Below are 26,283 nucleotides of genomic sequence, written 5' to 3' on the forward strand. Positions count from 1 at the left end.
TTATCTCGTTTTATATTACTTTATTCACGTAGTTACTAATAAAATAGAGTTTATAACGGCAGACTCAGACTCCGTGTGTGCCCATTTCTGCTGGCTCTTTAACCCGTTCGGGGGTACGTAACAGGCGCTCAAAACCAAAGGGAGCATTCCAAGTTCCGGCTCATCGACCTCTTCAATACCGGCTGCCTCCCGTCTAAGGTGTCTGACTTTGTCTGACTCGGTGGAGAAGGAATCCAGTCTTTTCAGACAGATGGATTTGGTTCAATGAATAAAGGGTTAACGTAGGTGCGAGTGGAAATTGAGGATTCTCACGTATTTGTGTTGGACGGTGTTCTGAAAGTTGGTGATGTGAATCTTACGGGAAATATGGAGAAAGGGGCTGTTTCTGGATTTTTGAATAAAAATGTTGGCAGGTTTTAGACCGGTTTCTCGACCTTTGACCCTGCTTGCAGGACTTGCTTGGCCTGTAAAAGTATGTGAATCTCTGTTGAATTTTGTTTCCGCAGGAAGAAGTAAACAACTTCAAGGTTATGGAGTTGTTTTTCACGATTGTAATGAGGAGAGAAAGGATTGTTTTGGTTTTGACAGACCACCTGACTGGGTAACTATGGAGACGAGTCGAGCTAAAAGTCGAAAGAACAGAATGGATGGGCTGTTTGGGAATTTTTATAACGTATACACGGTCTTCGTAAACTTAGTAATGGTACTGGGTTTGGTAAATATTAAGTTGGCACCTATCCAGGGTGAAGTTTATTCAACAATACAGCTAATAAGCGAGCTTGTGTCTGACGACCCACGCACAGATACTGATGTGAATCTCACATGCGCAGTAGCCCGAATCATGTCTAAAAAAGCTGCTGATGCCGTTAGCATGGACAGGGGTTTAATTTATGAGAATTTGTCAGAGACTTTTCTGCCTTCCCTGTTGCATGAGGATGTGGGTAATAAGGATGGTAGGAAAGGTTTGTCCTTGTCCAGGTATGAATTTATAGCGGAACAAAGTCGAGATTCTGAAATTGCTGCGTTAAAGGAGACAGCTCTCACCGAAGATGAGGCTCAGAGAGAGTCAGCAGGATATTATCTGAAGGATGGAGTGTTACTGAGGAAGTGGAGATCACCTACTGTGCCTGCAAGTGAGAATTGGGCCATTGAACATCAAGTTGTGGTCCCAAAAGTTTACAGGGCTGAGATTTTAAACATGGCTCATAGTATGCCTTTAGGTGGACACATCGGAGTGAGAAAGACAGTAAACAGGGTTATGAAGGAATTCTACTGGCCTAATTTAAGGAAGGATGTTGTGAACTTTTGCAGGACTTGCCATAGCTGACAGGTTGCGGGAAAACCTAATCAGGTGATCCCAGCGTCACCACTTAGACCAATACCTGCTTTTGGTGAAACTTTTTCTGGGATCATAGTGGATTGTGTTGGCCCTTTGCCAAGGACTGTCGCTGGTTATGAGTATTTGTTAACCATCATGTGTGCGATATCTAGGTTCCATGAAGCGGTACCTCTCAGGAACCTCAAGGCCAAGACTGTGGTAAAAGCACTTATCAAATTTCACACACTGGAATGTCTACCTAAAGAAATCCAATCTGGAGTAACATACTTCAAAACATTCCAGTGGATAGTTAACGAATTGAGATTTAATCACATTGTGTCACCTTTGACCCTACTCAGAGAGCAATGGTCAGATCAGAATGTGAGTAGGTGTGTGCTCAGTTTCGATTCCGAATTGAGAGACAGACTTAGCAAGGCTTGTGACTTTGTGAAACAGAATTTACAGCACTTTCAGATAAACATGAAACAGGGGTATGACAGAAGAGCGAGGGAACAGAGATATCGTGCTGGAGAACGGGTACTGATGCTGTTCCCCATCCTTACCAACCCCTTCAAGCGAGATTTAGTGGACCATATGAAATAATTAAGAAAATTGATTCGATAAATTATGTTATTAGGACTCCTGACCGGTGAAAGGCTACCCAGCTCGTCCACGTAAATATGATCAAACGTTATCATGACCCCGAACCTGCATCTGTGAGTACGGTCGGTGTGTTTAACCCCGGTCTGGAGTTGATAACTCCACCACAGAAGATGGCATCCCCTTTTCTGTGGTCACAAGCTGGTGACTTTAAATAAGTTTCGGAAGCAAGTAGGACAACGTGGAGGATCGGCATCGGCATTGGAAGACAAACCATCTCTCTCTCTCTCTCTCTCTCCAGCTCTACTCAAACCAAATTCCAGAACTGAACTGATTACTTACCATCCAACCGTCAGACTGTATCACCCAGTCACCTGAGCTGGGGAAGCTTGGGCAACACACACACACACACACACACACACACACACACACACACACACACACACACACACACACACACACACACACACACACACTCACTCACTCACTCACTCACTCACTCACTCACTCACTCACTCACTCACTCACTCACTCACTCACTCACTCACTCATATATATATATATAGAGAGAGAGATAGGTATACGCACATATATAATCTTCTAACCTGTTTACTTTATCTCGTTCTATATTACTTTATTCACGTAGTTACTAATTAAATAGAGTTTATAACGGAAGACTCAGACTCCAGGTGGTTCTGCTGGTTATTTTTAACCCTGCCGGGTGCTTGACTGGGTGAAGGAGGAGGTTAAACGCCAGGTTGGAAACACGAGGAATGAAGCTGGTAAAAGGAGCTTCCTGAACACATTGCACTATCTGTTTGAGTCTCAGAATCGTGGACTGGCTCAGGCCGCACTGGGATCTGTGGAAAAACTTCCATTCAGTGGAATCACACTGACCCCGATTGACTGCGCGGTCCTGTCTCATGTCATCGGACTCTGTGATACAATAAAACATTTCGACCTGGGGAACTGCCTCATTCAGTGTGAAGGAATCCAGCGGCTGGGACCCGGGCTGCACAAGTGCCAGGAGTTGAGGTAACTTGATTTGCCTCTTCCTTTGAACTGTGAAACCGTTCCATTGTGTTGCTTCAATGTAAAGGAATTTCGGTAAAACTGTAGAAAATCAGATTAAGAAGAATTGTGACAAATGCCCAGGGGATTGGTCAGTAAATCCCCAAGGCGAGAGGGTTCTGTGGTTCTTTGAGAAGGGATGTTGGAGACTTCATCAGATCAGTGAACAACAGCCATTGGTTTAATGGTAGTAAATCACAGGAATGGCCGTGTTTCTCGCTGTCTGTGACACGTCCATTGACAATGTTCCTTCTCACTGTTACTGACACCCAGACCGACACTGACTGCAGCAGGTGTGTCAGAGCATCACACCCCCTTCCGGTGAGGGACAAGAGACCGTCAGCAGACTGTCCCAGTAAGAAGGAAAGAAATACCATTGTGAGATTGTCCTCCCTGCCCTTCCCCGTGTGTGACTATCACCATCAGCCCAACTGTGTGACTGCTCACTCCCAGATACCCAGAACCCATGGGCGCATCTCCTCTCCCGATTGTGGGCCTTAGGTCACACCCACCCCTCCCGAAAATCTGTTTCTGCGTCATCTCGTCTGTTGGATTATCTTTTGCCATCGGTACACTGCTGTGGGTCCGCTCTTCCCCATCCCGCTTCTTCCAGCGGAATCTCTTTTCCCCATCCCCTTGCTCCTCTGTGGTCTCTCTTCCACTTACCCCTTCCTCCTTTGGGATCTCTCTTCCCCATCCCCCTTCTTGCTTTGGGATATCTCTTCCCCATCTCTTTTCTCCTGCGGGATCTCTCTTCCCCATCTCCCTTCCTCCGCTGGGATCTCTCTTCCCCATCTCCCTTCCTCATGTGGAATATCTTGTCATCATTCCCATCCCAAGTTCTTGTTCTATCTTCCCCTATCTTTTCCTCAGATGGAGTCTTTTCCACCTCATCCCATCGACCGTTCCACATTCATAAATCTTCCTCACCGTGGGCCTGCCCCTTTGAACCTTTCACATCAGGAACACTTTTGTAACCATTGGGGAATGAGACAGAACATGAGGAGTTTACAAAATCACATTTGCCGACTAAATTGCTGCATTCACTGAATAACCTGGCCCTGGACAGTGAGGGACATTGACAGTGATGGGAACTCCTATTATTGAGTTACTGAAGTGTTTAACATCTTGAACTATCCGAGTGAGAGAAATTCCCTCCGACGAACGGTTTGAATGACTTTGTTCTTCAATTTGTCTGTTTGTGTTTAGATTTGGGAAGAAAGGACTGGAAGATTCAGGAGTGAAACTAGTGTTTGCGGCTCTGAGGAACCCGGAGTGTAAAATACAGAAACTTGGGTAAGTACCAGGCTGTGGGAGATTGTGTTTACGGTGACCTTCAGTTCCATAGTAACAAGCTGAAAACACTGCGACGGCCCCTGAGAAGATCTTAGATAGTCTGTTCATTAATCAGTTGAATAATTGACTTGAGCGGATTTTCGCTGCGCTGAGGAACTGCTCTCTGAACTTGGACTGAGATACTCCATAAATAAACGTGTTTGTGCAGCAACTTAATATCACCAGCATGATTCCAGAGTGTTGAAATATGTATTCCGAATCGTTGTAATTATTCTGATCCAATCCGGCGATGGTGTAATAAAGGAATTCGGCAACATTCACCGACCACAGGATGATGAAGCTTCCGGAGATGGTGAGAAGTAAGATCACAGACCTCCTCCTGCTCTCCATCTCCGGGTCACTGCGGTTCTCCGCCTTGTTCTGACCCCTCAGCCCCTTACGGACGCGACTCGTCACTAAAATGTGTCTGACTGTCAGAGCGTTGAACAGTAGTATTAACACGAACGGGAGTAATGGCGTTAGAACTGTGGCAAACCAGTCATATCCCACCCACCCGGGATCCGTATAGTAGCCTGCCTTTATGAGACAGTCCCAGGGTATATTGTCAATCACTTTCACAGAGTGATATATGAAGAAGTCGGGCACATTTTTAACACAGATCAGAACGCCGGTTGTTGTCAGAACCACAGCCGCTGTTTTCCCGGTGCAATACTTCGATTTCCGCTTCTGACAACAGATGGCGACAAACCGATCAAATGTAAACATGACGGTGAACCAGACAGAGCAGTCAGTGGCTGCCTGTCCCAGGGCACCGATCACACTGCATACGGGGGTGATGTCCAGGAAAGTCCCGGGGAAGTAATAATAACTGATCCGCCACAACATGACATCAAAGATGATGGTCAGTAGATCCCCCATTGCCATGCGCGTGGTGCAGATGGAGAGGCCGCACTTTCCCCGGGACAGGATCACAATCGCCACTAAATTCACTGGGGGAACAGCAAACAGAATGAGTGAATTACTGTCTCACCGATCAGAGGGTCTCAGAGCAGAGACAAGCTGGAAATTGAGAACCTACAAACTGTGCAGAAAACTCATATCTGGGGGTTTAAATGGAATAATGTGGGAATCTCAGATACCTCTCACGAATGCAAGCGGGGTGAACGGAGAAAGTACTCGATACTGGAAAAGGAACAGGGTTTGGAAAGGAGGCGTTATCAGCGGATCGCCGAGAGCGCTTGAGAGAAATAAATATAAATCTTCCCCCGTCAGGTATTGGACTCATGTGTAAAACCTGGGTACCTCGGCAACTTTCTCAGCGATGCTGATTACCGCGTTCCTGTCACCTATGTCCTGGTACTCTCACTGTGCAGCGAAGTTCCGCTCCCTCCACCTCGGTCCATCTACAAAGTTCAAAGCAAATTCATTTCTACCGTTCCAATGCCTGCGTCTCCTTCTTGACGCCCCGTTTATCACCCGCACACAGCACCCGCCCCCCACCTCCGCTTGGATGGGTTCTTTTAAATTCCGTAACTACCCTTGGCCGGGGTTCCTTCACCCGCTCTCAACGAATCCGATCAGAAAGTTTCAATTTTCGTTTTTGGGGTTTATGCTTGACCCGCTGAACTGTAAATTATTTTGCACGCTCGTACTTATATCATCAAAGACAGTGTCGGTACTCCAAAAGATCTGTCTCTCTTGGGGCGGCTCCGAATTACTTCAACATTATTCTAAATGTTTCAAAGCATATTGTACAAGAACGGAGTATCGCGTGCACCTTACCCAATCTGACCCCTAACGGACGCCGCTGGGCTTGCTCTTAACTCCTGCTTCACTTCACGGATAACAGGGCGTGGTAATAAACCCTGGTACAAAACACGCACACAGGCCCTTACTTGACTTGTATTCGGAGTCTGACTTACAAATGTAATCGACCTCTCTCCCCTGAATCTCAAAGTCCATTCGCTTTCCGCGTTCCCTTCAAATTTGCAGGTAATTCTTTAATCAGAGCACAATACCTTGAATTTTGAATTTTAAGCACGTTGCTCTAATGAAACGGTATAAAAGCAAATAACCGTAAAGGTGGCGAGCGCGCTGTGTTATCGGGGTTTACTTGACAGCGACTTTGCATTGATAAATCACAACTGCCTGCTATGAATCTACAAAATGGATCCATCTACCCGATCTTCCTCTCTACGGCCGCTTCAGCTGCGGTTTACTACGAGCAGAAGCCATCGATTAAAAAGTAAGGGAACTTCTGAACGAACACAGAGATTGGTCGCAATGTCTCCACCGCACTCTCTGACAATCCGACATCACAGCGCTGTCGGTCACTGAACGAGTCCACGGACCGCGCACACAAAACTTAAAATGTTAATTTGCTTGTGTTCTTACCAGGGACACCGATCACGGCAGTGTCCAAGTACCATATCTTCCTCACACGGTAAAAGGTTTCAAGCATGCTGTCTGAGATTCACCCTGTCTTCTAGCTATCCGCGATCTCGCTGGAGAAACTCTGAGCTGACGAATCTCCACGCTCATTCATTTATACTCGCTCCATCACACGAACTATTTAATATCACACAAGGCTGAAGTGTTTTCGAAAAGCTGAGGTTAAAATAATCATGATGTCATTCAAGTAAACTCCAGTTGTGATGAGTTATGAATAGCTTGACACGAAATTGCAAAATCTCAAAGATGAAGAAATGACGATTGGAGAAGTCAGTGAATGTTGTTGTGAAACAATCTCAGACTCATCTCTCGGTTTCAAGATTGTTATTGTTGATCTTGTCCATTCCGAGGATCCATGGACTTTGTCACCATAGACCAATGTTATACTGTCAATGGGCTGCTCTGTTTCACTTTGGGAATTGTCTCGGTTATAGATCTTGCAATAGAAATATAAAATAAAGAATAAGATGTCTGAACGTTCCTGTAACATAGTGAAGAACCTTAAACTAATATCACATTCAGGCTCACGGAGATATTTTATGCACGTAAACGTTTAATCAATTTTACTGCAATACGCACGATATTATGGAGGAACCAAACAGTTTAGAAGGCATCTTTGGAAATTATTAATCTGTCGACCTTTCTGGTCAAGACATTTCTTTTTTTTTTTTTAATCTCTTTGTCATTAGAATGCCGAAATCTCCAAACATCAAAAACTCCATTGTCAGTCAAAAAGGAGTTAATACAAGTGGCCGACTTATTAGGTAAAGTCTGAATAGATAAAGATTTATCCATCAGAGGATTTAAACAACAATTAAAGTCACCACCCATTATTAACTTATATTCGTTTAGATTGGGTAAAGAAGTAAATAAAGACTTAAAAAAGTCAGGACAATCCACATTTGGAGCATAAACATTAACCAAAGCAACCTTTTTATTACAAAGTAAACCCGTAATTAACAAAAATCTGCCATTCGGATCCGAAAAATTATCATGTTGAACAAATGAAATAGAGGAGTCAATAAAAATTGAAACTCCTTTTACTTTAGCATTCGAATTTGCATGATACTGTTGACCCCGCCAAAATCTAAAAAAACGAAATTTGTCCTCCCTCCTCACATGAGTTTCTTGTACAAAAATGATATGAGCATTAAGTCTTTGGAATACTTTGAAAATCTTCTTTCGTTTAATTGGATGACTTAAACCATTAGTATTCCAAGACACAAAATTAATGGTCTGAGCCATAATTCTACAATCAACCCTTTGGTATAGAAAGGGTTAACCAACTTATAAACTCATGCACCCGGAAGAGGAACAAAAGTAGTGAGAAGACCCGGAAGTGACGACAACACAGACATATTTGAAGTTCAAAAACAGCCCGAATAAAAAAACTAACACAAACTGGTACAAAAAAAATAGAATTAGAAAACAGACCATCCCCCCACCCCCCGAGAAAAAGAGAAAAAGCCAAAATATGACTTAAAAAGAGAAAAAGTAAGACTAATCCTACCCCCATGTCAGCTGAAGAACACTCCATATAAAAAGGATATATATAAAAGAATCACCCCGACTTTAAAAATAAAATCGCTATAATAAAAACCATATTTCTAAGTATAGTTAGTTGTAAAAAGAATAAAAATATAATCACTAAAAACAATTATAACTCGGGCTCTGGCCCAGACAAAACAAAAAATATTTAAGATAAGACAAGCGATGCCTTGTCTGGAAGAAACACGAAAAATATAAACATAATGCCATCTTAAGCAAAACCAAAAATCTTTTCATAAAAACCACCATCTTAATCAAGGAAAAATTTACCTTCAAAGAATTAAAAATATACCTTCGAAGGAACAAAGTTAATAGACAAGTATGTAGTTAAATGATTAAAGTGTATGAGGCAAAACAGTTAACATGACGCAAACACACTTTAACTTGAGTATAAAGTGTAGGATGAACCTACACCAATAACCAGATTATAATTCTGGTTTAAGAGATCGAGAACCATCTTATACGATCAGAATCATTCATTTATTAAAGACTGCTGTCTGTAGCAGTAGGGAAGTTCTCCTCCAGATATTTTCTCGCTTCTGAAGTTGAAAGGAAAACTTGTCGTGGAGCATTCGACGGAGAAATTCGAAGCTTCGCAGGGTATAGAAGCGCAGGTTTCAGATTTTTCTCATAACATTCAGCCATCAACGGTTTAAAAAGAAGCCTTCTTTTTAAAAGATCTGAACTAAAATCTTCGATCAGGCGGAAGGAAAAATCTTTGATTTTAATCATTCCTAGTCGACGAGCTGCTCTTATAACTTGTTCTTTGTCATGTACATAATGGAACCGGACAATTACCACCGAAGGTTTGTCTGTAACACTCGGTGATCGACGCCGAATTCTATGTGCCCGATCCAATAAAGGGGGGTTATTCGGGAAAATTGTCGGAAACGCTTCTTTTAAAAGTTGAGCAAAATATTTCGAAGGGTCGTCTTTTTCTATGCCGTCTGGAAGACCAAGTATACGTACGTTCTGACTTCTGGACCGATTCTCAAAATCGTCACTCTTGGCTTTAAGGGCTTCCATCAGCTTAATGGTCGAAATTAAATCCTGTTGCAGTTTTCCAATAGTCAAATCTCGCTTCCGAGCTTCTTCTTGCAGAGACGCAATAAGAGCTTGTTGCTGTTTAATTACTAAATCCGTCTTAACCATGTACTCTTGAAAAGCCTTTATATCTTCTTTAAAAAATTGTTGTAGTTCAGCAAATTTTTGATCCAAAACCTCCATAAAAAATTCAAAAGTTAATGGTGTTTGTTGTGTCGGAGCCTGCTTTTTTCCGTTACCGTTCGGATTACGTCCGGGATCCCGTCCCTTAGACCTGAGAGACATTTCTGTTTGCATATCATCAAAAGTTCACAACAAACGCTTGGCAGTAAATCCAAAAAAAAAAGAATAAAGAAACTTTCGGTATAGGTAAAAATAAGCTGAATAAGGGTGATCAAAGGTTAAAAAAAGTAAAAGTTATGGAGCGAATCCAAAACGGTACTCACTCCATGAGCGTCTCCAGCTGACTCTGAAAACTTTCCTGAACACACTTGACAAACTCCACGCCATCTACCCCTTTCTCAGAGTGGGCATCCCCGTCAATATGTGGAAAGTTAAAATCCCCTACGATTACAACTTTCTGTTTTTTACATTGGTCTGTTACCTCTCTACAGATTTGCTCCTCCAATTCTCTCTGCCAATTGGGCGGTCTATAATACAACCCTATTCGTGTGGTCACACATTTGCCCGTTCCACAGCTCCACCCATATGGCCTCTGTAGACGAAACCTCCGGGCTGTCCCGTCTACCCACAGCTGTGATATTCTCCTTGACTAGAAATGCCACTCCTCCCCATTTCGTTCCTCCCCCTATCACATCTGAAACCATGGAAACCCGGAACATGAAGCTGCCAGTCTTGCCCCTCCTGCAAAACCGAGTCGTACGAATAGCAATAATGTCGATATCCTCATGTGCCAATCCACGCCCTGAACTCATCAATACTCATTGCATCGAAATAGATGCATCTGAGAACATTTCTATCACGTACAAACCTTTGATATCTGTTTATACAAGCAGTACTTGCATGACCCTGATCCTCCTCCACCTCACTATCTGCTCTAACACTCTGGTTCCCCTCCCCCTGCAATCTAGTTAAAAACCCCCGGAGCAGAACTTGCTAACATACTGGCAAGGATGTTAGTCCCCTCCAGTTCAGGGGCAAACTGTCCAATTCAAACTGGTCGCATCTCCACCGGAAGAAAGCCCAATTGTCCAGAAACATGAACCCCTCCGTCATGCATCAGCCCCATAACCACGTATTTAGCTGCATTATCTTCCTATTTCTAGCCTCACTAGCACGTGGCATGGGTAGCAATCTACCTGGGAGATCTCGCTTTCCCATCCCCCTTTCATACTCTGGCCTCCCTGTTCCCACTCCCCCTTTCTTCCAACTGTTGGATCTCTCCTCATCCCCATCCCCCTTCCTTCCGTGGGATCTCTCATCACCATGCCCCTTCCTCCTGTGGGATCTCTCTTCCCCATCCCCTTCATTCTGTGGATTTATCTTCCCCACCAGCTTTCTTCCTATGGGATCTTTCTGTTGGATCTCTCTTCCCCATCTCACTTCCTCCTGTGTGATCTCTCTTCACCATTCCCCTTTTCCTGTGGGATCTCTCAGCCCCATCCGCCTTCCTTCTGTGGGATCCCACTTTTCCATCACCCTTGCTCCTGTGAGATCTCTCTTCCCCATCCCCTTTCACCCTCTGGGGCCTCTGTTCCTATCCGACTCCATCTGTGGGATCTCTCTTCCGCATCCCCCTTCCTCCTGTGGGATTCAACCTCCCCACCCCTTTCTTCCTGTGGAATCTCTCTTCCCTACCCCATTTCCTACTGTGGGATCTCTCTTCCGCATCCACCTGACCCCCGTGGGGGCTGTGTTTCCATCTCTCTACTTCCTATCGGATCTTGCATCCCCATTTCCCTTCCTCCTGTACATCGCTCTTCCCCATCCCCCTTCCTCCTGTGGGATCTCTCTTCCCCATCCTCCTTCCTTCTGTGGGATCTCTTCCCCATCCCCCTTCCTCCCGTGGGATCTCTCTTACCCATCCCCCACTCTCCTTGTGGGATCTCACTTACCCATCCCTTTAGGTCGGGTGGGTCTATTTTACTGCGTCCTATTGACATTTTTGCATTTCAGTCAGGAACACTTTTCTCTCCATCGGGAATGGGACAGAATATGTGGAGCTTACAGGGTCACAGCGACAGGCGAAATTTCTGACATTCGGCGAAGACCCTGGAGCTGGGCAGTGAGGGACATTGACAGTGATGGGAACTCCAATCAGTGATTTACTGAAGAGTTTAATGCATCCTGAAATATCAGATTGAGAGAAATTCCCCCAGACTGAAGGTTTGAATCACTTTGTTCATCAATCTGTCTGTTTGTGTTTAGACTTGGGCAGAATGAACTTGGAAATTCAGGAGTGAAAATGGTGTCTGCAGCCCTGAGGAACCCAGAGTGTAAAATACAAAAACTGTGGTAAGTACCAGACTGTGGGAGATTGTGTTTTCAGTCACTGGGTGTCTGACACTGAACATTAATGTGATCAGTAGATATAAAGAAACATAGAAAACCTACAGAAAAATACAGGCCCTTCGGCCCACAACGCTGTGCTGAACATGTTACTACCTTAGAATTACCTCGGTTTTACACATAGGCCTCCTTATTTCTAAACTCCATGTAGCCATCCTGGAGTTAAAAGATCTGGTCGTTTCCGCCTCCACCACTGCCGCCAGCAGCCTATTCCACACACTCAGCACTCTCTGTGTAAAAACAACTTACCCCTGACCTCTCCTCTGCACCTACATCCACGCACCTTAAAACTATGCCCTCTCGTGCTAGCCATTCCAGCCCTGGGGAAAAGCCTCTGACTATCCACATGATCAATCCCTCTCATTATCTTGTACACCTCTATCAAATCACCTCTCATCCTCCGTCTCTCCAAGAGAAAAGGCCGAATTCACTCAACTTATTCTCATAAGGCATGCACCCCAATCCAGGCAACATCTTTCTAAATCTCCTCTGCACCATTTCTATGCTTTCCATGTCCTTCCTACAGTGCGGCGACCAGAACTGAGCACAGTACTCCAAGTGGGGTCTGACCAAGGTCCTATGTTGCTGCAACATATAACCATATAACCATTACAGCAAGGAAAAAGGCCATCTCGGCCCTTCTAGTCCATGCCAAGCACTTACTCTCACCTAGTCCCACTGGCCCGCACTCAGCCCATAATCCTCCATTCCTTTCCTGTCCATATACCTATTCAATGTTACTTTGAATGTCAATGCCGAACCTGGCTCTACCACTTCTACTGGTAGCTCATTCCACACAGCGACCACTCTCTGAGTAAAGAAATTCCCCCTCGTGTTACCCTTAAACTTTTGCCCCCTAATTCTCAAATCATGTCCTCGTTTGAATCTCCCCTACTCTCAATGGAAAAAGCCTATCCACGTCAACTCGATCTATCCCCCTCATAATCTCTCAACTCTTAAACATTACCTCTCGACTCTTAAACTCAATCCCACGACTGATGAAGGCCAATACACCGTACGCCTTCTTAACTACAGAGTCAACCTGCATAGCAGCTTTAAGTGCCCTATGTACTCGGACCCCAAGATCGCTCTTATCCTCCACACTGCCAAGTCTTACCATTAATACTGTATTCTGCTATCATATTTGACCTACCAAAATGAACAGCTTCACACTTATTTGGGTTGAACTCCATCTGCCACTTCTAAGCCCAGTTTTGCACCCTATCAACGTCCTGTTGAAACCTTTGACAGCCCTCCACACTATCCACAATACCCCCTACCTTAGTGTCATCAACAAATTTACTAACCCATCCCTCACTTCCTCATCCAGGTCATTTATAAAAATCACAAAGACTAGGGGTCCCAGAACAGATCCCTGAGGCACTCCACTGGTCACCGCCCTCCATGCAGAATATAACCCCTCTACAACCACTCTTTGTCTTCTGTGGGCAAGTCAGTTCTGGATCCACAAAGCAATGTCCCCTTGGATACCATGCCTCCTTACTTTCTCAATAAGCCTTGCATGGGGTACCTTATCAAATGCCTTGCTGAAATCCATATACACTACATCTACTGCTCTACCTTCATCAATGTGTTCAGTCACATCCTCAAAATGTTCAATGAGGTTCGTAAGGCACGAGCTGCCTTTGACAAAGCCATGCTGACTATTCCTAATCATATTATACCTCTCCAAATGTTCATAAACCCTACCTCTCAGGATCTTCTCCATCAACTTACCAACCGCTGAAGTAAGACTCGCTGGCCTATAATTTCCTGGGCTATCCCTACTCCCTTTCTTGAATAAGTGAACAACATTCGCAAACCTCCAATCCTCCGGAACCTCTCACATCCTCATTGATGATGCAAAGATCATCGCCAGAGGCTCAGGAATCCCCTCCCTCGCTTCCAACAGTAGCCTGGTGTGCATCTCTTCCAGTCCCGGTGACTTATCCAACTTGATGCTTTCCAAAAGCTCCAGCTCATCCTCTTTCTTAATATCCACATTCTCAAGCTTTTCAGTCCACTGCAAGTCAACCCTGCAATCACCAAGATCCTTTTCCGTCATGAATGCTGAAGCAAATGGTTCATTAAATGCCTCCGCTATTTCCCCAGGTTCCATACGCACTTTTCCATTGTCACACTTGCTTGGTCCTATTCTCTCACATCTTACCCTCTTGCTCTTCACATACTTGCAGAATGCTTTGGGGTTTTCCTTAATCCTGTCCGCCAAGACCTTCTCATGGCCTCTTCTAGCTCTCCTGGTTTCATTCTTAAGCTCCTTCCTGCCAGCCTTATAATCTTCCAGATTCATATCATTACCTCGTTTTTTGAACCTTTCGTAAGCTCTTCTTTTCTTCTTGACTAGATTTACAACAGCCTTTGTGCACCACGGATCTTGTACCCTTCCATCCTTTCCATGTCTCATTGGAACGTAGCTACTCAGAACCCCACGCAAATATCCCCTGAACATTTTCTACATTTCTTCGGTATGTTTCGCTGTGAACATCTGTTTCCAATTTATGCTTACAAGGTCCAGCCTGATAGCCTCATAGTTACCCTTACTCCAATTAAAGGTTTCCCTAACTTGCCTGTTCCTATCCCTCTCTAATGCAATGGTAAAAGAGACAGAATTGTGATCACTATCTCCAAAATTTTCTCCCACTGAGAGACCTTGCACCAGGCCAGGTTCATTTCCCAATAGCAGATCAAGTACAGCTCCCCTCTTGTAGGCTTATCTACAAATTGCATCACAAAACCTTCCTGAACAGACATAACACACTCCACCCCGTCAAAACACCTCAATCTGGGGAGATGCCAATTAATATTTGCGAGATTAAAATCTCACACTTCAACAACCCTGTTATTAATACTCCTTTCCAGAATCTGTCTACCTATCTGCTCCTCGATGTCCCTGTTACAGTTGGGTGGTCTATACAAAACACACTGCAGCGTTATTGACCCCCTTCCTGTTCCTAACTTCCACCCACAGAGACTCCATAGACAACCGCTCCATGACGTCCTCCTTTTCTGCAGCCGTGACACTATCCCTGATCAACTGCGCCACATCCCCACCTCTTTTGCCTCCCTCCCTGTCCTTTCTGAAACATCTAAAGCCTGGCACTTGAAGTAGCTATTCCTGCCCCTGAGCCATCCACGTCTCTCTAATGACCACAGCATCATAGCTCCAAGAGCTGATCCACACTCGAAGCTCATCCACTTTGTTCCTCATCGACCTTGCATTAAAATAGACACATCTCAAATGATTGGACTGAATGTGTCCCTTCTCTATCTCCTGCCTATCCTCCCTCTCGCACTCACTCCAAATTTTCTCTATTTGTGAGCCAACCTTCCTCTCCTCCATCACATCAGCTCATTTCCCATCCCCAGCAATTCTATTTAAACTCTCCGCAACAGCCTTAGCAAACCTTGCTGCCAGGATATTGTTCCCCCTGAGATTCAAGTGCAACCCATCCTTTTTCTGCAGGTCACACTTGCTCCAAAATATGTCCCAATGATCCAGAAATCTAAATCCCTCCCTCCTGCTCCAATCCCTCAGCCACACGTTTAGCCTTAACCTCATCATATTCCTATTCTCACTGTCTCGTTGCACAGGCAGTAATCCCGAGATTACTACCTGTGCGTTCCTGTTTCTCAACTTACATCCTAACGCCCTGTGGTCTGTTTTCAGGACCACTTCCCTTTTCCTGCCTATGTCATTTGTACCAATCTGTATCACGTCCTCTGGCTGTTCTCATTCCCACTGCAGGCTATCTTGGACGCGATCTGAAACAACCCAGACCCTGGCACCAGGGAGACAAACTACCATCATTCACATGTTTCATTCCTGCGTAAAAAGAATCGCCTGTTTGACCTGCTAACTACAGAATCCCCTACCTCTTCCATTCCCTGCCCTTTAACCACCCTCCTTAGGCCGTCCCTTCCTACAGCAGCATATGATCAGGAGTACTTATTGTCAAGGGGTACAGCCACAGGGGTACCCTCTAGTACCTGCTTCTTGCCCTTTACTCTCCTGACTGTCACCCACTTCTTCAGTCTCCCGTGGCCCCGGTGTGACCACCTGCCGGTAACTCCTCTCTATCACCTCCTCGCTCTCACTGACCAGACGAAGGTCATCGAGCTGCATCTCCAGTTCCCTAACTCGGTCCCTAAGGAGCTGCAGCTCGACACACCGGGTGCAGATCTTGCCATCCAGGAGGCTGGGAGTCTCCAGGATCTCCCACATCTGACACCGAGCACAGAAAACCAGCCTCACACACATACTCTCTGTCTGTATTGTAAACAGATAACCTACCTCGCCTAGACCCTTTATCGCCGAAGCCCCATTGAGCCAAAGCCTTCCTACTCTGTCTCCCGCTCCTCTGACGCTCGCTCTGTAAATCTGTCTTCCTTTTAAACTCTTCTCGCTGTTCTTACTGGCCGACTTGCGCAGTCGTGCTGAAGAAAAAATCAGTAATTGTGTTACTGATAAACACTGGGGATTTGTACCGTCTCCTGTCTCTCTGTGTCCTTTACCCTCACTTTCTCTCATTTCCAGGCTGAGTTATGTCGGTCTCACAGATTCTGGTGCCGAGGATCTCGTCTCCGCTCTCAGTACAAACCGATCACTGACGAAGTTGGACCTGAGTGGTAATGAACTGGGAGATTCAGGAGTGAAACTGGTGTTTGCGGCTCTGAGGAACCCAGAGTGTAAAATACAGCGAATGGGGTAAGTACCAGACTGTGGGAGATTGTGTTTACAGTCACTGGGTGTCTGACACTGAACATTAATGTGATCAGTAATTGTGTTACTGATAAACACTGGGGATTTGTACTGTCTCCTGTTTCTCTGTGTCGTTCACCCTCACTCTCCCTCATCTCCAGGCTGAACAATGTCGGTCTCACAGATTCTGGTGCCGAGGATCTCGCCTCTGCTCTCAGTACAAACCCATCACTGACGGAGCTGGACCTGAATGATAATATACTGGGAGATTCAGGAGTGAAACTGGTGTCTGTGGCTCTGAGGAACCAGGAGTGTAAAATACAGAAACTGTGGTAAGTAGCAGACTGTGGGAGATTGTGTTTACAGTCACTGGGTGTCTGACACTGAACATTAATGTGATCAGTAATTGTGTTACTGATAAACACTGGGGATTTGTACTGTCTCCTGTTTCTCTGTGTCGTTCACCCTCACTCTCCCTCATCTCCAGGCTGAACAATGTCGGTCTCACAGATTCTGGTGCCGAGGATCTCGTCTCGGCTCTCAGTACAAAACCATCACTGACGGTGCTGGACCTGACATCAAACTCGCTGACAGACCGATCTGTCCCCGCTCTCCGCCGCCTCATACTGACACACCCGAGTCTGAATCTGATCGAGTGAGTGTTTGTGTTAATGTTCAATGTGATAAAATATCAGCGGATCCGCGGGTTTTCTGGTAATATTTGTCTGTGAGTGTTGTTGAAACATAAATCCCGGTCCCCTGTTACTGACACTGTTGTGTCATCTGTTTATTTCATCTTTATTCTCTCATCTGTTTCAGGCTGTTCGGGAATCGGTTCAGTGAGACCGGGGAGAAGAAACTCGAGCCTCTCCGGGGAGTCAGACCCGGACGGACAGTGCTCCTGTGAACATCCCCGCCCGCGGGATGGGGAAATTTGAGCGACTCCCCGCCCTCCCCTTTAACTCCCGCCCTTACCTTTAATGGCCGCGCGCCGGGGGTGATTCCCAAAGGTTTTAACGGAACAGTTTCGGGTCTCGCGCTGTGCGTCGCTCGGAGCAGTCCCGCAATGACGTGTTTCCGCCTGTTGTCCGGCGGAGCAGCTTCCGCCGGATGTGCGTGTCGAGACTCCCACGTGATACCCCGGAGAATTACCCAGACAGGAAGAGCCTGGGGGTCCGGGAGTCAGTCTGGGACACCGGTGTCCCGGGGTGGGATTATCCCGGGAGAGAATCGTTTTGCCCCCTTTGCTGAAGACGGTGCATTCGGCAGTCTGACCGATATAATGATGTTAAATTGACAAATCCCTCGGCAGTGACCCTGGATCTGCAGCGATCCGGGACACGGCCCTGAAGTGTGATTTTATAATCATCAGTTCCCCGATGCAGAGTGACGGTGAGAAACGGGACTGATTATTCAACCTGTCACTCGTTGTCGCCAGCCAGTTAATTGTGTGTGACTGTGAGAGAGTCGATTTACATTTGTCATGATGATATCAATAAACCGCTTTAACTTCCTGTCTTGCTGGCAGACTTTGGTCTCATTAAAGGAGAAACAGTGACCTGGGGTTACTGCTGCCCCCAGCACCCGATGAACTGAAATAATACATAGTAAATGGTAGGGCATTGGGGAATGCAGTAGAACAAAGTGATCTATCAATAATAGTGCATAGTTCCCTAAAGGTGGTAATTCGTGTGAATAGGGTGCTGAAGAAAGCTTTTGCTATGCTGGCCTTTATAAATCAGAGCTTTGAGTCGAGGAGTTGGGATGTAATGTTACAATTGTAAAAGGCATTGGTCAGGCCGAATTTGGAGTATTGTGTATAGTTCTGGTCACCGAATTATAGGAAAGATGTCACCAAAACAGAGAGAGTACAGAGAGGATTTACTAGAATGTTACTTGGGTTTCAGCACCTAAGTTACAGGGAAAGATTGAACAAGTTAGGTCTTTATTCTTTGGAGCGTAGAAGGTTGAAGCGGAGGGTCTTAATAAAGGTATTTAAAATTATGAGGGGGATAGATAGAGTTGATGTAGGAAGGCTTTTTCCATTGAAAGTAGGGGAGATTCAAACAAGAGGAAATGAGTTGAGATTTAGGGGGCAAAAGTTCAGGGGTAACACGAGGGAGAACTTCTTTACTCAGAGAGTGGTAGCTGTGTGGAACGAGCTTCCAGTAGAAGTGGCAGAGTCAGGTTTGATTTTGTCATTTAAAAAAAATTGGATAGGTATATGGACAGGAAAGGAATGGATGGTTATGGGGTGAGTGCAGGTCAGTGAGACATGGTAGAGAGTGAGCCTGTCGCATCAGACACTCCCGGGGCCACACACAGACTGAATGTCCCTCCACACTGTCCCATCACACACTCCCGAGGTGAGACACAGAGTGAATCTCCCTCTGCATTGTACCAGCACACTCTCCTGGGGTCAGACACAGAGTGAAGCTTCCTCTACAACGTCCATCAGACACTCCCGGGGTGAGACACAGAGTGAATCACGCTCCCCTCCGTCCCATCACACACTCACGGAGTCAGACACAGTTAATCTCCCTCCACACTGTCCCATTACACACTCCTGGGATGAGACACAGAGTGAATGTCACAAAGTCACAACACACACTCCCGGGGTGAGACACAGTTGTGAATCTCCCTCAACACTGTACCATCACACACTCCTGGTGTCAGACAGACAGTGAATCTCCCTCCACACCGTCCCATCACACACACCTGGGCTCAGACTCAGAGTGAAGCTCCCTCAAAACCATCCCATCACAAACACCCGGGGAAGATACAGAGTGAATATCCCTCCACACCGACCAATCACACACTCTCGGGGTCAGACAATGAGTAAAGCTCACTCCAAATCGTACTTTCACACTCACTGCGGGTCAGGCACAGAGTGAATCTCCTTCCCACAGTCCCATCACACACTCCCGGGGTCAGAGACAGTAAAAAGCTACCTCCACATCGTCCCATTACACACTCCCGGGGTCACCCAGATTAACACTCCCTCCACACTGTCCCTTCACACACATCTGGGGTCAGATACAGAGTGAAGATCCCTCGAAACCATCCCATCAGACATTCCTGGGGTCACACACAGAGTGAATCTCCCTCCACATCATCATAACACACACTTCCGTAGTGAGATACAGAGTCAATCTCCCTCTGCATCGTCCCATGACACACTCCCGGGTCAGACTCAGAGAGAACTTCCTTCCACTTCTCCCATAACACACTCCCCGAGTCACAGAGTGGAGTTGTTCTGATTGCGCTGGGGAGAAAAAACTGCTGTATGAAGGTCGTGAGTTACTTGGAAATTGGTTTGAAACGTCTCTTGGACATCTAAGTGAGCGGATGGTTTAGTGTGGAAACTTCGTTTGGAGTTTTTCTGTCAGTTTGGACGGGGTTGTTGACGGCTGCTAATTGCATAGCACCCGGCTGTGGCCACCGGCTACTCGCCAGGAAGCCGGGTAGCTCCGAAAACTGGAGACAAACGCCATTGTTCCCCTACTGACATCGGGACAACCTCCTTCCACCGTGACCCACGTTCGGTGTAGGAGCCGAAACATTGTTTGAGACGTCCCGAACTCTCATGGCCTGGAAGTTCTGCAGGACTAACGGAGCCTTTCCTGGCGTTGGAATTTCTGGCACTGAGCCAGCAAGGTACCGTCGAGTACAAACTTTTCCGGCCAGTTACTCAACTCTCTCCAGGACTTATAACCGACACATCCGTATATCTCTAGATTTGGACATAGTGTCAGCATGCCGGGCCGTTCTCCACGGAGTTGCAGGCCTTTGGGGTGTTAGACAAAGGCGGCTGCATCTCCAGCCTCGGACAACGCCCTGTTTCGGTCGGTGGAAGGGGAACGCGGGATGCAATGTATTTTGCGAACTGGAACTACCCTGGAAAAGTGCGCGGAGGCTATGGGGGACTTGTTGGGGAGAGATGGTGTTTTGGCCAGTGAGAAAGAGTTCGGGAAGGAAATGTTTTACCTGAGGAATGATGAGTTGGTGCATCGGGCCCTCAGTAGGGGGATCACGGTGGAGAACATCTTTTTACAGATGGAGCTGGCGAAAGTTCCCACACAACGCATCTTCCTCGGTCACGTAAAGCCTTTCATACCCAACGAGGACCTGCTTCCCGCACTGGCCCGCTTGGGGCAAGTACGGTCAGAAATAACTGCCATCAGGCACGAATTCAGGAGACGCACCCTCCGTACCGTAATCTCTTTCCGGCGACAGGTATTCATGAAGCTGGAAAAGGAGGACGAAGTTGAAGGCCGGTTTACTGTCAGGAACGAGGGGGTAGATTATCAGGGGTATTGGAGTTCTGAGCACCCACGGTGCCATGCGTGCGGGGAGGTGGGGCACTTTCGGAGGGACTGTCCGAACACCCGAAAACCCAGGGAGTCCACTTTGGAAACTCGTGCCCCAGCTACCTCTGTCCCTGATCCCATTCCTGCTCCTACATTTGTGCCGGCCCCTGCTCCTGCCCCTGACCCTGTCCCTATTCCTATGTCTGTTCCAGTCTCTGTTCCTACCCCTGTGGTTCAGGTGGGAGATCTTGAGGCTACGTACAGGGAGGTTCAGGCGAGGGACGGGGTGGAGCCTGTGCGGGGAAGGAAAGTGAGGAAGAAATCCAAACACATGAGGAAGTCGGTCCCCGAGACCGCAGAGCTCACGCCCATTTGCCCTGAAGTGGAGCGGGAGGCTCGGGGAAGTGCGCAGTCTGACGGGGTGATGGAAGCGGAGAGTAACGCTCCATCGGTGAATCCCGCAACCGTGTGCTCCTCCGGCTTGAAGAGGGCAGGGAATGTAGATGCGGGAGAGACCCAGATAGGGGTGGGAATCCGGGGAAGTTGTGTCTAACCCTGAATCCCCAGATGTTGCCACCAGTCCCGTGGTAGGCGGTATGTTTGTGCAGGAAGCTAGTGCGATGCCTGTTTGCACAACTTAAACAGACCTGGAGCCCTCTATCCAGGACTCAGCAGTAAGCGCTTCCCTGGAGGCAAGTGTATTAAACAGTATGAGCGGAGAGGAGACCAAGCTCTCTCACTGTCGACATCAGGCTGCCGTTGAATCCCTTGGACCAGAGCTGCTGGGGTCCCCTTTATGCCTGTCTCCTGGGGAGGGTGATATAACCTGCATGCCGACCCCATCAACTAATGGCCTGCAGGGAGTCCCTGGGGATTTCCCCTCCATCCTCGTAACTGTGAATAAGACTGATGCTCCGGTGGAGCGGGAAGGTTTGAGTGAGGTACCCGCTGCGCATTCTGGGTCACAAGAATGCACCACATGAGAAGGAGGATGGGGGATCTACTTGCAGTGAGGGGTTGGAGGGGTGTCCTTTGATAGCGAGACAATGGACGTCCTCACCCCTCCTGAGAAATCCCCATTGATTCCAGTGGATTTGATCAGAGTTTATTCACTCTTCCGTGGGTGCAAAGCATCCGCCTAAACTAGCCTCGCTTCGCTGGCCTAGCATGCCGAGGCTGGTGAAGTCCTTGCGAGTCATCCTCGGACGGAAGGGGAAGGGGAAGAGGAATGCAGTGTCGGGAATGAAGGACGGCAGCTGAAATCCTTCCTGGATGACCTGGTGAGGGACATCAGAGCAGACTCGCTCCTTCGGGAGACGGTGGGTCACAGGGTGACGTTGGGAACACTCGGGCCCGCAAAGCAAAGAGAATTCTTGATTTTTCTCGGGATAGGGTGGTTGAGGGCGCCTGCGCTCTCACCCGGAAGGGTGCTGGTGTAGAGGCGCAGTGTTCTCCCGACATGAAGCTCACTGTAGCTAGTCTAAATTTTAATGGTAGCAGGGGTTCTCACCACAGATACAACAATCTCGCAGTCGTCAGGGATGGGAAATATGCGGTGAATTTCCTGTAGGGAACACATACCATCCCGGCGGTCGAGTCCGCTTGGCTCCTGGAGTGGCAGGGCTGGGTATCCATAAGCCTCCTCAGCTCAAGCTCTAGCAGGGTGGTGATCCTGTTGGCCTCGACGTTCCATCCGGAAATGGTAAAAGCTCAAGATGTCGGTGCCCGCCGCCTGCTCCATCTGGCTGTGCGCCTGGCTGGTGTATCTGCATGCCCTGAGGGTCGGGGTGATGCAGACGCGCCTATTCCCTATTCCGTCAGCTGTCCACTCTACTGAGCTCCATGGATCCTGGGGGTGCGGACTTCAAATGTGCCTTCGAGGTGGGGAACCTCTGCGGTTTCCAGCGCGACACAGCATCGGCAAAGAAGCTGAAGGAGTTAGTCGGCGCCGGACTCCGGAGCGAATGGTCCCGAGTTCGAATTCAGCCGGGTCCCTTGCACGCTTTCCGTTGAGCGTCGCCATTGTAAAAACAAAATCTGGTGAATGCTGCAGAAACACCACATTAGATGAGCAATCACCAGAAAGATCGGTGCAGAAAATGTCCAGGAGTTAAGAGCTTTCTTCTTCTTCCACTCTGAGTTGGGATCCGGCACTGGCACTGTCAGAACAAGCTGCTGGAGGACAGCCGGCTCCGGGTCTCGTTCCGAGCGTTCTAGGAGGGAAAGAGGGGGTAATTGTTTTTATATCGGAAGTACATCAGTGGGTCGAAAAAGAGGCAGGGCTCTGAGCGGTTTGAAAGAGCGTTGCTTGACCTAGTGTATCGGAGGGGTCGTGACAGTCACGTGACAGCACTGCTCACCACCTGATCGGAAGGCACGTCACCTGCCAATCAAAGTTTGGCCCCTCCTCGCCCATCGATGCACTGTTACGAAACGGCAGCTTTCATTCACTGTGGACTGTCACTTTAACAGAACGCTTCAGTGAGGCAGGACTATGATGTTGTTCACTGACCGACTCGCAGCTTGTTTACCTTTAAAACAAGGACACAGACAGTCACAGTCAGGAGTCGGATGAAGAGAGAGAGAGAGAGGAGCGAACCTGGAAAAGGCAGCAGTTCCAGCTTGTCGAGGCTGGGGATTTGGAACTCTGCTACACCCACAAGGGTGGGGTGATCAGCGATCCGGTGCACATCGGATGTGTGGCTGTCACTCCGTATAGTCCAAAGGAGTGGATCTGGGAATGTCCTGTGGGGCCACTCGAAGTTACCCCATGCCTGGGTGTGTGATGTGGTAACCCCTTGAAGACGGCATCCCTGTGACAGATAACTCTGGTGGTAATTCGTGTGTGAGTTTGGAACGGCTCGACGGAGGATTTTCCACCACTGATATTTATTAATTACCACCGTGGAACCCGTGGAATTTTGGCGTGATTGCCTTCTCTCTACGTTTCATCCAGTATTACAAATACCTCTCTCCCATCATATATTCCGTGGATTAAATTAAATTTCATGTTCTAGCATCTCTAGACTCTAAGCCTTGTTTCCCCCAAGCTCAATAGTTTGGGAGTTATATTTACACACACATATTTGCTTCACTCCAGTCTGAGAACCGTGGAACGGCACTGGAGAAATTGTTAGTGAGCTGTGCATTGAATAGGGTTGGGAGCGTCAATTATTGTCCCGAATAGTACAGAGCCGTGCCTGCACTCGGTCAAGGGGTGGCGGATATCGCATTGGTTGTGAGTGTGTGTGTGTGTGTGTGAGTGTGTGTGTGTGTGTGTGTGTGTGTGTGTGTGTGTGTGTGTGTGTGCGCGCGCGTGTGTGTGTGTGTGTGTGTGTGTGTGTGTGCGCGGGCGTGTCCTTTCTTCCCAGGAGATTTCCCCACGTTCGGTAGTAATTGTCCGTGTGTGTTTTATTGCCGAACCGACTTTCCCCACGACTGCTGTAAATTGTGTGCATGTGCGTGTTGCTTCTGTCGCCATTTCCCCACGTTTGCCTTCTGTAAATAAAATGCTTTACTACCAAGACTGTGTGTCCAAAGTCCTTGTCTTTGAGACCTACCAAGTATTTCCCCACTTACAACAATTGCTCAGCCAATTTACATTTTCTATGTTCATGCGATATGGGTGCTGTTTAATCAGTTTGGCTTGACCAATATCTACGTCACGTACTGCGACCGTGGTTTGCTTGGGAACATCAGGAGAACATCCTTAAACTTCAGAATCAATTCCTTTCAGCTGTTGTTGTTGCTTTGGTTGCAGATGAGCCAACTTGTTATCAAAGTTTTCTAGAACAACCGAGTTCATTAGCCTAACTGGGACCATGTTTGGCTTGTGAAAAGGCTCAGACGAGTCAATTGTTGCCTTCTCAGGATTGCCAGATTAATATGTTTTGACAACAACACTCAAAGCCGGTGCCTGTTTGTCAAAATAAGGCTTTATCACATTTATGTGTGCCACCTGAGTTAGTTTACGTCTGTCAGGTGTTTTAATACCATAATTCACATCATTAATTTGAGAGGCTATTTCATATGGTCCATAGAACTTCACCTGAAGTGGATTCATCAACATTGGAAATAAGGCAAGCACCTTATCCCCCACCTTCTATTTTCGTTAGCAAGCCCGCTTATCAAACCAACACTTCATCCTGTTTTGAGAAATCTTTAAGTTTTGTCTTAGTAGACTACAGGCCTGGTGTAGTTCATTTTGGAACTTCAAAACAAAGACTAACAAGTTAACATGTAAATCCCCATCAATCCACTGTTCCCTTAACAAGACCGAAGGTCCCCTCACTCTATGACCAAATACAAGTTCAAATGGACTAAAGCCCAGTGATTCCTGTACCAACTCTCTTACTACGAACAAAAGCAAATGTATTCCTTCATCCCAGTCTTTTCCATTCTCAACACAGTATGTATTAATCATTGTTTTGAGGGTAGAGTGAAATCTTTCTAGAACCCATCGTAATTCTGGATGGTACGCAGACGATGAAATTTGGTTAGCACCCAGTACATAAAATACCTGCTGGAATAATTCAGATGTAAAATTGCTTCCTTGATCAGACTGGATTTCTTTAGCCAAATCAAATAAAGTAAAAAAACTTTGTAAGAGCCTTCGCCACAGTTTTAGCTTTAATATTTCTGAGAGGTATTGCCTCTGTGAATCTGGATGCAGTACACATAATAGTTAGCAGATACTGACGGCCAGCTTTAGTGCTTGGCAATTGGCCAACACAATCCACGATAAATTTTGAAAAAGGTTCACCGAATGAAGGTATAGACCACAGTGAAGCCACTGGGGTGACCTGATTAGGTTTACACACAACTTGACAAGTGTGACAGGTTCTGCGAAAGGTCACAACATCTTTCCTCAAATTAGGCCAGTAAAATTCTTTCATAATCCTGTTTACAGTTTCATTCACTCCAATATGGGCACCAAAAGGCATACTGTGGCCAAAGTTAAAATTTCAGCCCTATAAGCTTTAGGAACTACAACTTGGTGAACAATTGCCTATTCCTCACTCGCTGGTATAGCAGGTGGCCTCCACTTCCTCATTATCACTCCATCCTTGAGATAATACCCTACTGGCACTTTCTTAATCTCATCATCTGAGAGAGCTGTTTCTTTTAAAGCTTCAATCTCAGGGTCTCGGTTCTGTTCTGCTATAAACTCCTTCCTAGACAGGGATAAATCTTTCTCATCAGACTTACTACCTGAATCATGTTGAAACAATGAAGGCAGAAAAGTCCCTGACAAGTCATCATAACCTGAATCCCGATTTTGGCTATCATTGGTATCAGAATCATGCTGCATAGAACCGTCTCCGTCGGCAGACTTTCTAGCCATACTTCGAGTTACTGCACAGGAAGGATAAATGTTAAAATCAATCTGTGGGTCG

The 26,283-nt window shown here is 46.7% G+C and overlaps 1 protein-coding gene across 1 annotated transcript; it reads left to right on the forward strand.

The window, feature by feature from the left end:
• The first annotated feature begins 2,868 nt into the window (after positions 1-2,868).
• On the forward strand, positions 2,869-17,610 carry LOC132386139 (NACHT, LRR and PYD domains-containing protein 12-like). The gene is made up of 6 exons (XM_059958436.1): positions 2,869-2,953; positions 11,717-11,803; positions 16,413-16,583; positions 16,739-16,909; positions 17,065-17,232; positions 17,397-17,610. The coding sequence occupies exons 2-6, from the start codon at positions 11,754-11,756 to the stop codon at positions 17,482-17,484; spliced, it is 648 nt and encodes a 215-aa protein (XP_059814419.1). The 5' UTR covers positions 2,869-2,953; positions 11,717-11,753; the 3' UTR covers positions 17,485-17,610.
• Positions 17,611-26,283: the final 8,673 nt, after the last annotated feature.

Source organism: Hypanus sabinus, unplaced genomic scaffold (assembly GCF_030144855.1).
Source record: "Hypanus sabinus isolate sHypSab1 unplaced genomic scaffold, sHypSab1.hap1 scaffold_1028, whole genome shotgun sequence".
Classification (NCBI taxonomy): domain Eukaryota; kingdom Metazoa; phylum Chordata; class Chondrichthyes; order Myliobatiformes; family Dasyatidae; genus Hypanus; species Hypanus sabinus.

Excerpts from the sequence above, each read along its gene's own strand:
- LOC132386139 (XM_059958436.1), top strand. The coding sequence starts at position 11,754 with ATGGTGTCTGCAGCCCTGAGGAACCCAGAGTGTAAAATACAAAAACTG. Across the intron at positions 11,804-16,412 it reads TGTAAAATACAAAAACTGTG|GCTGAGTTATGTCGGTCTCA; the intron begins GTAAGTACCAGA and ends TCTCATTTCCAG. Across the intron at positions 17,233-17,396 it reads CCGAGTCTGAATCTGATCGA|GCTGTTCGGGAATCGGTTCA; the intron begins GTGAGTGTTTGT and ends CATCTGTTTCAG.